This window comes from Borostomias antarcticus, assembly GCF_949987555.1.
Source record: "Borostomias antarcticus genome assembly, chromosome: 8".
Lineage (NCBI taxonomy): Eukaryota > Metazoa > Chordata > Actinopteri > Stomiiformes > Stomiidae > Borostomias > Borostomias antarcticus.
In genome coordinates this window covers 20,232,153-20,245,964 of record NC_140241.1, presented here as the reverse complement: position 1 = coordinate 20,245,964, position 13,812 = coordinate 20,232,153, and the positions used below count along the sequence as shown (strand labels likewise).

General features: G+C 46.2%; 2 protein-coding genes across 2 annotated transcripts; both read left to right on the top strand.

Moving 5' to 3' along the window:
- Positions 1-1,295: 1,295 nt before the first annotated feature.
- prdm12a (PR domain containing 12a) lies at positions 1,296-5,231 on the top strand (the record flags this gene model as incomplete). The annotated part of the gene is made up of 5 exons (XM_084442515.1): positions 1,296-1,512; positions 3,172-3,362; positions 3,658-3,813; positions 4,176-4,290; positions 4,759-5,231. 5 exons carry the CDS (start codon positions 1,296-1,298, stop codon positions 5,229-5,231), a joined length of 1,152 nt encoding a protein of 383 aa, XP_084298641.1.
- Positions 5,232-8,640: 3,409 nt separating this feature from the next.
- Positions 8,641-13,812, top strand: exosc2 (exosome component 2). Its single transcript, XM_084442709.1, has 9 exons — positions 8,641-8,771; positions 9,096-9,197; positions 9,331-9,376; positions 9,489-9,578; positions 10,137-10,202; positions 10,341-10,409; positions 11,299-11,475; positions 12,355-12,483; positions 13,320-13,812. The coding sequence occupies exons 1-9, from the start codon at positions 8,644-8,646 to the stop codon at positions 13,398-13,400; spliced, it is 888 nt and encodes a 295-aa protein (XP_084298835.1). The 5' UTR covers positions 8,641-8,643; the 3' UTR covers positions 13,401-13,812.

The window sequence follows — 13,812 nt, the reverse complement described above, 5'->3', positions numbered from 1 at the left end:
ACATTACTTAGAAAGGAACTGAATAGGAAACCCGCGCGTCTGGGATGGAATAAAGATGTTCTCTCTGCTGGAAGAGAAGGGAAACTGCCCATTTACCCCCAGCCCATCAAGCCCGAAAAATAGAGAGGAAAACACAGAGAGAACTGCGGCTATTGAGAAGAAAGGGCTGCATATACTCATCTAAACGCTGTCACAATATACTAGCGGGCTATGAACATCCATGAATATTAAACCGCTTACTTCAACAAGGGGTAGAGAAGTGAACCACGTCAAAGCAGCTTTGCATTTTTGCATGGGAACAATGCTGTGAAGCCCGGTGCGCTTGTTTCCATTCCCACCATTCCCGCGCTAACTCACACTAAAATTAATATCGCCAACCACATGAATACAAAACGCCTGAGAAAAAAAGTTCAAGCAACTCCCAGACCTAATGACCTAATTTTTATGACAAACAAACTTTTTAAACTATTTGACGAAGCCCCCAAAAGAGCGTGTTTGAGTTGACAGCGTTCTCCTTCTGGACAAAACGTTTTCTAACCCTACTTAAATGAAAATGCAGTATAGCCCACCTCTGTCTAAATCTGAATAGGCCTATAAAAACATGCACTTTGCACCATATGTCATTTCAATTCTATGTGTTACCTTTAGTTAGCCTAATATTTCTAAATGCATTTCAAGCTGTTTGTATCAGACTGCATGGAATAAATTTATAAAGGAGGCTGTCAACACTTATAGGCCTACTCGTCGATAGGCTAAATTGAATATTGGAAAAATATTGAAAAGCCACTCTGTCTGTTAAGGTTATTCTATTGTCTAGAAAACACCAAATCTAGTTTTTGTTTTTTGTTATAATTTGATCTTGGTTGCTAGTGAATCAAACTATTCCCCTTTTTATCAGCATAATTTTGTGTTCAATATGAAAAATGCTCTGAAAGAATTGCTGAATATTGATATTGTCTCACTTGCCGTTTCTCTCTTTCTCTCTCTCTCTCTCTCTCTCTCTCACACACACACACACACTTTTTCTGTGTGTGTGTGCGCGTGCGTGCGTGAAAGGGCAGGGCAGCCTAATAGAGTGCCTTTCCTCTGGAGGAGCAGGTCCATACCATAAGGGGAGTGTCATTAATAACTAATTAGAAAGGGGTCAGCCCAGCCACTTATAAAGAGGACCCTCACTGCGAGACCACGGAACACTTTCCATCCAGCCGTTTCGGGAGAAGGAGTAGCCTATATCCACTTTACAACTCGGAAGCTTTCATTTGACGACCAAACACAACTGCAATTTAATTTGCAACATGGGCTCGGTCTTACCTGCAGACGCTCTCGCGCTGAAGTCTGGATTTAAATGTCAGAATCGCTCCCTGTCTGAAATCATCACCTCAGACATTCTGCACAGCTTCTTGTACGGCCGCTGGAGGAACGTGCTCGGGGAACACCTGGTCGAGGAGCGGCAGAGCATCAGTCCCAGAACCGCCTTCACCGCAGAGGTCCTCGCGCAGTCCTTCGCCGGCGGTGAGCTTAGAATTCATGTGACGTTTATTCCTCTGACGGGTTTTGTCAAATTCTGCCAGCCGATGGCTCTGTCGTGTGTCAGTTGAAGGCTAAAATACTTACAATAGGCCTTTATTTTTTTAAAATAAATAACGCGTTTTTTCGAAATGTTTATTTCGTATTCGATTTTAGCATATAGCCTATTGCCTTTTTATTTTCAACTTGTAAGTTATTCATTAAATATTGGTGCCATATCATGACTGTCATTGACCAATTAATCTCGTATAGGCCTAGATAGCCTAAAATAGGCCTACAGCATTTTTGTCTGGGCTACTGTCTCTTTTCTGTACTACCTTATTCAAAATAGGAAAATTTCCCACTTGCTATGATGACAATAATTGACATAAAAGCGTGAAATGGGCCTTTTTGTCGTAATATAGGCTATTCAACATTCAGAACCTCGGTGAGGTCCCGTCAACGGGCGGCATGCTGTCATTGAGAGGGAACTAAAAAAGTGAGAACTTTCACTCCTCTGTTCTAGATTTCTTCCCAAGGTCTCTGTGACTTTCTCATTACTGTTCTCCGTATTTTTCCCGCTTTGCCCATTTTATTTTCGCCTATTTAACGCATTAACCCATTTAGTGCTTTGAGACCTTGCATTTAGAATCTTGTTAGGCGTGTAACTGTTGCTGACTGAAAGACGAAGGGTATTAAATTAATTTGGTTAACTTTGTGCTTGACCTGAGAAAGTTTCCACTTAAACCGAGGGGGAGAGAAAGGTTTCCTTTCTTTGAGATGTCCCGGGTTTTATCCACCATTCATCAATCTCCGGACAGTCTTCTTTCCTTCCTTGGCAGCTATTGGGCTCCGAAGCTTTTCTCTTTCTCTCGCCTTAAAAGATCGCCGTTAATGCGCCGTGAAGGCTAATTCTATTGCCATTCATAGCATGTCAACCATCTAATCGCCTTTCCATTTTTTTGTTTGAGAAATTCCTGGGTCTTTTAAACAAGTCCTCGTTTCATTGAGCGCAAATTTATTGCTACAAAGTTCTTAAAAGGATAATGAATTTGGAATTAGTCGTTTCTTTCCAGTAAGGTTTAATGAATATCACATCCAAGGCATGACAAATTGCTGGACCCTGGGCAATAGAAGACCATTTAACCTCTATTCGGCCCGTCTTTTCGCAGCCTCAAATAAAATTTCTTTGATTGTGACATTAAAGAAACGCAAGAGTTTCTTTTTACAATTTGAATGAGGATGAAAATGCTTTCCGAGGGGGTTTTCTTTACAACAATAACTTTCAATTCATCCATCTAATCGAATTAAACGGAAGATCTAGCCTAATATTTCGTGACCAAAATAAGATGCAGACTGTTTCCAGTCCAATTCCAAAACGTTACTCCTCCTGAGAAAAATGCTGACTTTACCACTAACTCAAAATCAATAAATTATTATTTTTTAAACATATAGGCTATGTTAGAACATAGACGTTATATCATATTGTTTCTTTGTATTTTTAAGCAAACGTAAAATGCTACAAGTAGAGATTTAACAACTACAATAAGATTTTGTCTGGATGTGACTTTGAGAGACTTTTTTCTTCTATATGCAGAGACTGAACATCAATATATTCCTCAAATCCTCCATCAAGCCAACCTCTGATTCTCTCCCTATCCACAGAGGTTCAGAAGCTGTCCAGCCTGGTTCTGCCCAGTGAGGTGATCATCGCCCAGAGCTCCATCCCTGGCGAGGGCCTGGGCATCTTCTCCAAGACCTGGATCAAAACCGGCACAGAGATGGGGCCCTTCACTGGTCGAGTCACCTCTCCTGAGCACGTGGACCTGCTCAAGAACAACAACCTAATGTGGGAGGTAGGAACATTTCACTGTCCATCCTACAAACTACATGTGAGACATGAATGTGAATCTCAATCCGACTAGAGACATACTGTTATTAAAAGCTGTCATGCTGAAATGGAATTTCATTCATGCGTTTTGTATTGAATGACATAGTTATATGTCATGTTATACCATTCCCTTGCTATAGGCCTACACAACAATTCCGTGACATCATTCCCAGGCATTAAAGTGTTGGATGCTGAAAATAAACCAGACATCTCCCACCTGTATCTAACTGAGCTCTCCTGTGACCCGCGGTCTCTCTCAGGTGTTCAACGAGGACGGCACGGTGCGCTACTTCATAGACGCCAGCCAGGCGGACCACCGCAGCTGGATGACCTACATCAAGTGCGCCCGCAACGAGCAGGAGCAGAACCTGGAGGTGGTCCAGATCGGCAGCAGCGTCTTCTACAAGGCCATGGAGGTGAGAGGTCATGGAGAGGCAGACCAGCATCCACCGCTCCAACTCTCTCGCCTGGTCAGCGCCAAACCTGTCCAAGAGGCAGCGCTCGCAAAGAGGCCTAGAGCAGTGTTTATTGTGCATTTCTGCAAAAGACCACACGTGTTTACAAACTACTATCCCACCGGTTCACATATCTTGAACCATGGAGGTCTAATCTAACGTTATGCTGATCAATAGCACAGCCTGTTGGCAGGAAAGATAAATGCGTTTTTTTTTCTGCTGAAAGGACAACTGCTCTTCTCTCCAGCCCGCTAGCCGCCGCGACTATCTTGTTTCATTATTTGACCTTTGCCCCCGTTTCTCTCTTTCTCTCCCTACTCTAGACCATCCCTCCGGACCAGGAGCTGCTCGTGTGGTACGGAAACTCGCACAACACCTTCCTGGGAATTCCCGGCGTTCCCAGTGCGGATGAGGAGCCCCAGAAGAAGACCAGGAACGGTGAGGCCCGTTCGCCTGAGGCTAGAGGGGGGGGGGGGTGAAGAGAGGAGACAAGAGGGTCCTTTGCTGATCCCTATCAGAGCCATTACAACAGAGAATGAGGTCATTAGGGCAGCCATTACCTCTTTAGGCCTGTTTAATGTGTGTGTGTGTTGGTGTGTGTGTGTGTGGCTATTATTGTGGCCATACAGAGAGGCAGACCATTATCTGACCCAAGCCTCTTTGTCTGTGCGCTGGTGGTTGTGGGCTTCCACAGCCAAACACTGATCTCATGTCTATCAGGGGAGTTTAAGAAGATTTAGGTTCCACATGTTTCAGTGTCTCCAATTCAAATGATCAGAGATCCTGTTGCATAATAAGGGATTAAAACATCAACATTCCATTCTTTGTTGCACTCTGCAGTTTCCGTGGCTGAATCAGTTTTCATCTCGTTTTTGAATTCAGTAACTCACTTCCTCCTCTCAACAGACGATTCACACTCCTGCGACGGCTCCTCCTCCTGCTCCCCTTCCTCCTCCTCCTCCTCCTCGTCCTCCACGTCGTCTGCCGCCAGCCGAATGCGCTGCGTCATCTGCCACCGCGGCTTCAACTCGCGCAGCAACCTGCGCTCGCACATGCGCATCCACACGCTGGACAAGCCCTTCGTCTGCCGCTTCTGCAACCGGCGCTTCAGCCAGTCGTCCACGCTGCGTAACCATGTGCGCCTGCACACGGGCGAGCGGCCGTACAAGTGCCATGTGTGCCAGAGCGCCTACTCCCAGCTGGCCGGGCTGAGGGCACACCAGAAGAGCGCCAGGCACAGGCCGGGCGCGGCCGGGTCAGACGCCGCCACACCCCAGGCCTCCCCCCGGGCTCCGCCCCTTCCTCCGTCCACGCAGGTGACCAGCGTAGTCCAGCGGCAGGTTCCCATGATGCACCACATCCCCACCATGGTGCTATGAGAGCGGACGAGGAGGAGAGAGAGAGAGAGAGAGAGGGAGAGGGAGAGAGAGAGAGAAAACGGAGAGGGATTCTTTTCACCCATGTTAAACAATGTTGCACTTTAGATTCCCATGCTTGTGGGGGGGGGGGGGTACTTTAGCTTGAGGGTGGGGGGGGGGCTTTAGCTTGAGGGCCCAGAGGTTTTTCTCTCTGGTGAAGTCAGGAGAACATCCTGTTTCTACCTGTGTGAGACCGGTGTTCACGGCACACGGCAGAGGGGGGGGGGGGCGGCGGCGAGCGATTAGAATAAGACTGTCAAGACGCGCCCTGTTGTATGAATGGGCAGATGTTACTGCTCTCAAAGACATTACAGATTGCCTTATTTTCAATCTTTTAATTGGGTACAGTGTTTCTTAATGATTGCATATTGTATGTGATTATAAACATAACTCCAAAGGAAGCTATTCTGCTATTATAAAGACACCTTGAGTGTGACTGACCCTAAGATTATTGTAAAACTGTTGTCTCAACTTCTCAATGTCTTTTCCTATTCCATCTTATTCTCTGTAGTTCTAATGGGACTTGTGCCACATTCATACAACACAGTATTGTATTGTAACGCAGCAATTGTCTTCAAGTGCAGGCCTGTTATTTTGGTTAAAACAATTATCTTCACTTAATATTATTACAGTCCTACCAACTCAGGAGATGGCGAAGCCCAGGGGAAATGTCTAATTTGTAGAACTAGGAGATCCTCATTGTATACTATTTCATCTATATAAAAATTCCACACTGTAAACTATATTGTCACTTTATCGCTGTACATTCCTGTAAAACTTTAAAAGCATTGTGTAATTTTGAACTGTATGTACATGCGAATGTAAATAAATATGTTCTTTCTTTATATTCTACATAAATGATGGTATTAACAAGATATGGTTCTGGCCGCACTTATTTTTAAATAAATAAATTGTTTTTGAAATAAATACACAGTCATATTTTGACCGAATCCCAGAAAAGGTGACAGTAAAAATTATTTGAAAGATTCTATAGACCGTAGGCTATGAATGTCTAAGAAGTGCTACAACAGCACCTGTTGTTCAGGGTTGCACCTTCTCTCTCTTTCCCTGACTGCCAGGCAGTCCGGACAGACCACCTCCTCTCTGCTCTCCCTGTGTCTCAGAGAGCTACGGCCAGGTTGGGAACTACCACTCCCATCATGCTCTCTGGGTCTCTTCCATGACAGGGCCCTGGTAAGAGGCAGGCTGTGGAGCCAGGGAGAGTTCTGGAGGAAGTCCTCCCTCTCAGTCACGTAGAGGAGGCTGCAGCTCTGCTGACCCAGGGTCAGGCACTCCTGGGTCCAGCTGGGCATTAGGTGGGTCAGTAGGGACGACCGGTTCTGGTGGGTCATCCCACACCGGGCCCACCGGACAGCCGGTTCTGGTGGGTCATCCCACACTGGGCCCACCAGAGCTCTTTAGCCCCGTCTGGGAGACGCATGGGGGGGTGGTGGGACACAAGCCTGCCCTGGAGGTGTCCTAGCTGGGCAACCTCAGACGCCACCCAAGGACACTCCCATCGGTCAGATGCTGGTCCAGAACCTGTATGCCAGCAGCTCTAAGACTCCGCCGTTACAGAATAAGTTGAAATGAAATAGATTTGGATGTGTGTGTAGAGTCAGAGAAGATGCTGGTGACTCTGGATTGGCAGACTGGTCACAAGTCCTGATCAGAAGGCAAAGGACTGGCTGTCCTTTGAAAACATTTCAATTGAAAAATGTTCAATTGTTATGAAAATACAAATAATGTTTTATAGAGTATTATTGCCTGTTTCTCCATGATTATACAGTATAGCTTGATGGGATCTAACATTTTGTTGGAAGTCTAGGCCATATGAGCATTATGTTTGGTGAAAACATATTTGGTGAAAATTTCAAATGTTTGGTTTTGTTTCTCAGGCAATAACCAACACATAATACAGAATTTGATTATTACATCCCTTGATGATGCATCTTATAAATATATTTTTTAAAATGTTTGGTAACAGACTTTCATGGCACTTCACTGGCTCAATAGATCTGCTGCTAGGATACTACTATATATAAATAGAATGTATTGGATTCTATTATGATTTTCTGCCCGGGAAATAGAAGCAAACATTCCTATATATATATATATATATATATATATATATATATATATATATATATATATATAATCAGTACTCCTGGTAAAAGTGAATTGAGGTTATAGGCTCATAAATTGATAAGTTGATTGATAATCGTTACACACAGGAATATTTGTGCACACACACACACACACACACACACACACACACACACACAGACACTATATGTACACTATAATACACAAATGCTCTTCTGGAAGAATGGGCAAAAATTCCCACAGACACACTGCTCACAAATTGATGTCTATTGATAATTGTTACACAATGGGTCTAGTCAACCTCCCATCTACCAGGTTTCCTGACTGAGGATGTCCCCATATTGAGTGCCTTGAAGGCGCTTGAGTGGCTGCTGTACTAGGTTCCCCATCACAGAGCACATACAGGCCAGCTTTGCCCTCAAGCACTTTCCCCCGAATAAAGCTGATTGGGGGGTCCAGTGTTCCAAGAGAGGGATGACCCCCTCCTGCATGGCATCCCTACAGGTCCATTCTGCCCTCTCCCGACCCAGCTAAACAAACCTGCACTCTCCACTACCGAGAGCTGCGAGAGAGAGTAAAGATTACTTCGAGACCTCTGTCTTTGCCAAGAGTGCATGTTGCCAAAGGCTCATCTCGAAAGAGACCCAATCCCAGAACCAGTCTCGATCCCAGGACCTGCCGACCCAGGCTCTGACCCAGGGTTGATGTAGAACCTGCATAATATATGTTCTTAATAATGCTGTAGTGTTGTTAACATGAGTGTTCATTTTGGTAGGAATAATAGCGAATTGTTGAAATTATTTTATGTTTCTATTGTGTTGCATGTTTTTTCAGGGGGCAATTAAAATTATATTCTTTGATGATCCTGTTGAGCAAATTAAGCACAGTATCTGTTCACACATAGCTGTTCAGTGTGTGTTACATTGTGTAATTTATGAATAGATAATAATGAAGATAATAATGAAATGACCTGTCAAGCATTTTTCTCATCTTCACGTCAACTCCTTTTAAAATCCACTAGGTGGCGCCATATTCAAGCGAAATAAGCTACTGATAACCTTTGCAGTGTCTTGTAAACTATTAAATATTGTTAACGAAGTCGTCTACAAGTGTATTTTGTATGATAACAAAACATGTTATCATACAATGTGAATTGAGCAATATATGCATATAATTTGAAGGTAAATTAAAAGAGAAAACTTGCTGGGTAGCGGAACTTAATGACGTCAATTAAAAGCGCCAAAGGAACCTCCAGAAAGCAGAAAGCATGGCTGCTGACATGAGATTACCAACTATTCGTAAACAAGTACCGTTATCAACTTCTCGGTCTGCTTTGGATGGAAAAGATCTGGTTGTTCCTGGCGATGTGATAACATCAGATACGGGCTTTATGAGGTAGCCTGCCTTAAGCAATGCATGGATGATCTGTAGCTAATGTTAGCTAGCTAGCTAGCTAGCCACTTGTCCATGCCAATGTTTCCTCTACTCTACCTATGAAGTCTTACGTGTTTATCATTGTTGATTCGATGAACAGGTAGACTAACTGTAGAGTCGATCTTGAGATGCTAGCTAGACGCGATCGTGCCTGTTGAACCTCTTAGCATCTCATTCATTCTCGCTAACATTAGTATTAAGAGTCGCTAGTTGGCTTCTACATCTGTCACTGAATCATATTGTGAGAATGGAAGAAACCATTCACAGCAACTTTCTTTCCTCCAGGGGCCATGGCACCTACATGAACGATGATGATCTAACGGCCTCCGTAGCTGGAGAGGTGGAGCGTGTAAACAAACTCATCTGTGTACGGCCTCTTAAGACCAGGTAAGTTGACAAGGACAGTACCAAATAGACTTGAGTGCTGCGCAGGAAAGCGTCTACATGGACCGGCTGTCTTACCAAGTAACAGATATAGACAGCCATGTTTATCGATTGAATGTCACTGTTTTGATTCCAGGTTCAACGGGGAGGTTGGAGATGTGATTGTTGGCAGAATCACAGAGGTGTTGCATAGTTCTTTCGACACTTTTTTGTCATAAGTAGGCTTATTATTAGGCTACATTTAGTGCTCGGCTTTTGCCGTTTGGGGTTGCCCTAAGCGTCTTTCGTTTGTAGGTACAGCAGAAGCGCTGGAAGGTGGAGACCAACTCCAGACTGGACTCTGTTCTGCTGCTGTCCTCGGTTAATCTGCCTGGCGGAGAGCTGGTGAGCAGAAGGAAGCTAGAACGGGGGATTCCTGCGTCATCCAGACAGGCGCTCCTGTTTTAATGTTCATGTTCAGTCATGTTCTGGTTATGTGGGGTAATCAAGACTCTTAGAATATGTAAGATGTTTGTTTACTATTATTCCTCTCTCATGCAGTCTCTCTCTCCCTACCTCTCCCCATCTCTCTCTCTCTCTCTCCCCCCCCCATCTCTCTCCCTATCCCCCCCCCATCTCTCTCCCTATCTCTCTCTCTCTCTCCCTACCTACCTCTCTCTCTCCCCCCCATCTCTCTCTCTCCCCATCTCTCCCTATCTCTCTCTCTCTCTCCCTACCTACCTCTCTCTCTCTCTCTCCCTATCTCTCTCTCTCCCTACCTACCTCTCTCTCTCTCCCTATCTCTCTCTCCCTCCCTACCTACCTCTCTCTCTCTCCCTATCTCTCTCTCTCTCTCTCCCTATCTCTCTCTCTCCCTACCTACCTCTCTCTCCCTATTTCTCTCTCCCTATCTCCCTCTATCTCTCTCTCCCTCTCTCTCTCTCTCCCGGTCTCTCTTTTTAGAGGAGACGATCAGCTGAAGATGAGCTTACCATGAGAGACTACCTTCAGGAAGGAGACCTCATCAGTGTATCCTTCAAGCCGAGCACGGCCATTTTGCTCTTGCAATTTTAACTCTTCTATTCTAACGCAGTTGCTCTCCCAGTAGACATTGTCCACATTTATGCTCAGGACTGTGTTGGCTTCCCCTTGACCAGCTGTTCTCAGGCGGAGGTGCAGTCTGTGTTCTCAGACGGGGCACTCTCTCTCCACACTCGCAGCTTGAAGTACGGAAAGGTAATGTTTACTGTAATAAGCAACAGAGGGTGTGTTAAGTAGCTGAGCGCTCAGTCAGTGATCAGTGATCAGAATTCACTTAACGGGTTGCTCAGTTACGCTCAGACTGATCTACTCAGGGCACAAGTGAGCAGTTTTGAACTATGATCTGTTTGAGCCAAACACCACATCATCATCATCAGCACCTGAGCAAAAAAAACAAGGGGCGCGTTTTGGCTTGGGAATCGTTGGGACGCTGCTCGCTAATCACACATGATTGACAACAGGTGAAAAGTTCTTGTCTCCTAGCAACTCGGCGCTCGGTTAGAGCAGACTGTTAAGTGGTTTTAAAAACCGCTCAGCGTTCAGTGAGCATCAGCTACTTAACGCACCCAGACTGTCTGTTTTTTTAAACTTTCCTTTACAGTTTTCTACCAGTATGGTTCCAAAAATAACAATAATGGGGTTTTCTAAAGTGATTAGTAGGCTATGGTACCATATCCCTTAATCTAACCGGCGTCGTATCCACTGGGCCAACCCCCCCCCCCCTCCTCGCATGTGTGTGATCTAGTTCTCTGGCTGCTGATGGCTGTTGTTCTTATAGAAGGCTTTACTGACGATGACTAGGATGTACACTGTCGGTTCACTTACTCTTAACAAAATGTGATCATTGTGTGGGGCGGCTGTGGCTCAGTGGGGGTTGTCCAATGATCGTAGGGTCGGCGGTTCGATTCCCGCCTCCTCCTGTCCACAGACACTGAACCCCAAATTGCTCCCAATGAGCAGGCTAGCACCTTGCATGGCAGCTGTCGCCATTGGTGTGTGAATGTGTGTGTGAATGGCAGAATGAGAGGCCTTCATTGCTTCATTGCTTTACCGTGATTTTGCTCTGTTCCTGTTTCTGCGTCAGCTGGGCCAAGGTGTGCTGGTCCAACTGTCCCCCTCCCTGATCAAGAGGCAAAAGACCCACTTCCACAACCTGCCGTGTGGAGCCTCCATCATCCTGGGCAACAATGGCTTCGTGTGGCTGTACCCGACCCCGGGGCACCAGGACGAGGAGGCCGGAGGCTACTACACCAGCCTGGAGGTGAGGGCTGCCTGCCAGGCTAGCATGAGGCTACTACACCAGTCTGGAGGTGAGGGCTGCCTGCCAGGTTAGCGTGAGTCTACACTGGTCTGGAGGTGAGGGCTGCCTGCCAGGCTAGTGTGAGGCTACTACACCAGCCTGGAGGTGAGGGCTGCCTGCCAGGCTAGCTCAGTCGGTAGAGCAGGATCTTAAATCTCAGGGGCGTAGGCTGGAGCCCCACGTTGGGCTGAACATTTCATTGTACTTGGTACCCGTTATCTTGTACATATGACAAATAAACCACCTTGAGACACAACTCTATCTTAAGGCAAGGCAAGTTTATTTGTATAGCACATTTCAGGAATGGTAATGGTAAATGGACTGCACTTATATAGCCCTTTTCCACCTTAGCGGCACTCAAAGCGCTTTACAATGGCCTCTCATTCACCCATTCTCACACACACATTCACACACCAATGGTGGCAGCTGCCATGCAAGGTGCTTACCTGCTCATTGAGAGCAATTTGGGGTTAGGTGTCTTACTCAAGGACACTTCGACATGTGGACAGTCGGAGCTGGGATTCGAACCGCTGACCCTTCGATCATTGAACGACCCGCTCTACCAACTGAGCTACAGCCGCAGGAACAAGGCAATTCAAAGTGCTTTACATGAGACATTAAAAGCATCAAGACAAAGTGCAAGAAACACATTATAAAAGGTCATATAAAATGAAATGCAAAAAACACACACATTATAAAAAGGACATTTAAAACAAAATGCAGGAAAAATAAAACACAAGAATAAAAGTTCCACTGCAGTGCATCATAGCCAGTACCGTGTTATTAATTGAACTTAGTGAATCTTTTCAGTGAGTTGTAATCTCTGGTTCCTCCCTTCAGCCCGTGTCTCTGTCCGACCGAGAGGTGATCTCCCGGCTGAGGAACTGCCTGCTGGCCCTGGGGGCCCTCAAGGTCCCGCTGTACGACACCAGCGTCCTCTACTGCTACGAGTCCTCCCTCCCTCACCAGGTGAGTCCTCCCTCCCTCCCTCACCCCCTCACCAGGTGAGTCCTCCCTCCCTCCCTCACCCCCTCACCAGGTGAGTCCTCCCTCTCTCACCCCCTCACCAGGTGAGCACTCCCTCCCTCACCCCCACACCAGGTGAGTCCTCCCTCCCTCACCCCCACACCAGGGGAGCACTCACTCCCATACCAGGTGAGCACTCACTCCCACACCAGGTGAGTCCTCACTCCCACACCAGGTGAGCACTCACTCCCATACCAGGTGAGTCCTCCCTCCCACATCAGGTGAGTCCTCCCACACCAGGTGAGTCCTCCCTCCCATACCAGGTGAGCACTCACTCCCACACCAGGTGAGTCCTCACTCCCACACCAGGTGAGCACTCACTCCCATACCAGGTGAGTCCTCCCTCCCACATCAGGTGAGTCCTCCCACACCAGGTGAGTCCTCCCTCCCATACCAGGTGAGCACTTACTCCCTCACCCCTCACCAGGTGAGCACTCACTCCCACACCAGGTGAGTCCTCCCTCCCACACCAGGTGAGTCCTCCCTCCCACACCAGGTGAGCACTCACTCCCACACCAGGTGAGTCCTCCCTCCCACACCAGGTGAGCACTCACTCCCACACCAGGTGAGGACGCTACACTAGAGACCAGTAGGTGTGAGTGGAGGGAATCTCAATGGTCTTTCTGTGTGTTAAATAGAGGTTGTTCTCTAGATGGACTGTCAGTCACACTATGCACCATTCATCACATGATTCATAGTCAGTACATTTCAACAACCTGGCATCAGAGCACAAAATGTAAACATTGACTGTTTGGTTTGGATATCTGTTCTCCCTCCAGATCAAGGATATCTTGAAGCCTGAGGTGATGGAGGAGATTGTGATGGTGACACGACAGAAACTGGTGGCACACGAAGGTTAAGAGATGACAGGCTGTCCAATCACAGCAGAGGAGGCTGTCCAATCACAGCAGAGGATGTGTCTCGTCTGCATTCCAAGTCCAGGAAACAAAACCTGGATGATGTGACTGCTCCTCAGCCCAAAGACTGAACCATTCTTAACCAGAAGATGCTTAGAACCTGCATCATCTGGTTGATACAGTCGTCTGAGAGAACTAGTAGGAAATGCATTTTACAGTTTTGTTGTTGTTTGGTTTGATAATCTTTACTCTTTTTCTCGATTTCAACATGTTGGAATGTGTAATTAATTTACTGTATCAGAATGCATTGGCATTCAGAAGCAGCGTTTTCTTGTTTGTTAACGTTTTATACAATCCTAAAGAGGATAGTTGATAATGTATCATGCTTTTGTATGAAGACGTCTTTGAAATAAAT

Bases quoted from the DNA above. Each gene is read 5' to 3' on its own strand.
- exosc2 (XM_084442709.1), top strand. From the start codon at position 8,644: ATGGCTGCTGACATGAGATTACCAACTATTCGTAAACAAGTACCGTTA. The intron at 9,198-9,330 runs GTAAGTTGACAA...TTTTGATTCCAG, and splicing joins GTACGGCCTCTTAAGACCAG to GTTCAACGGGGAGGTTGGAG. The intron at 10,203-10,340 runs GTATCCTTCAAG...AGCTGTTCTCAG, and splicing joins AGGAAGGAGACCTCATCAGT to GCGGAGGTGCAGTCTGTGTT.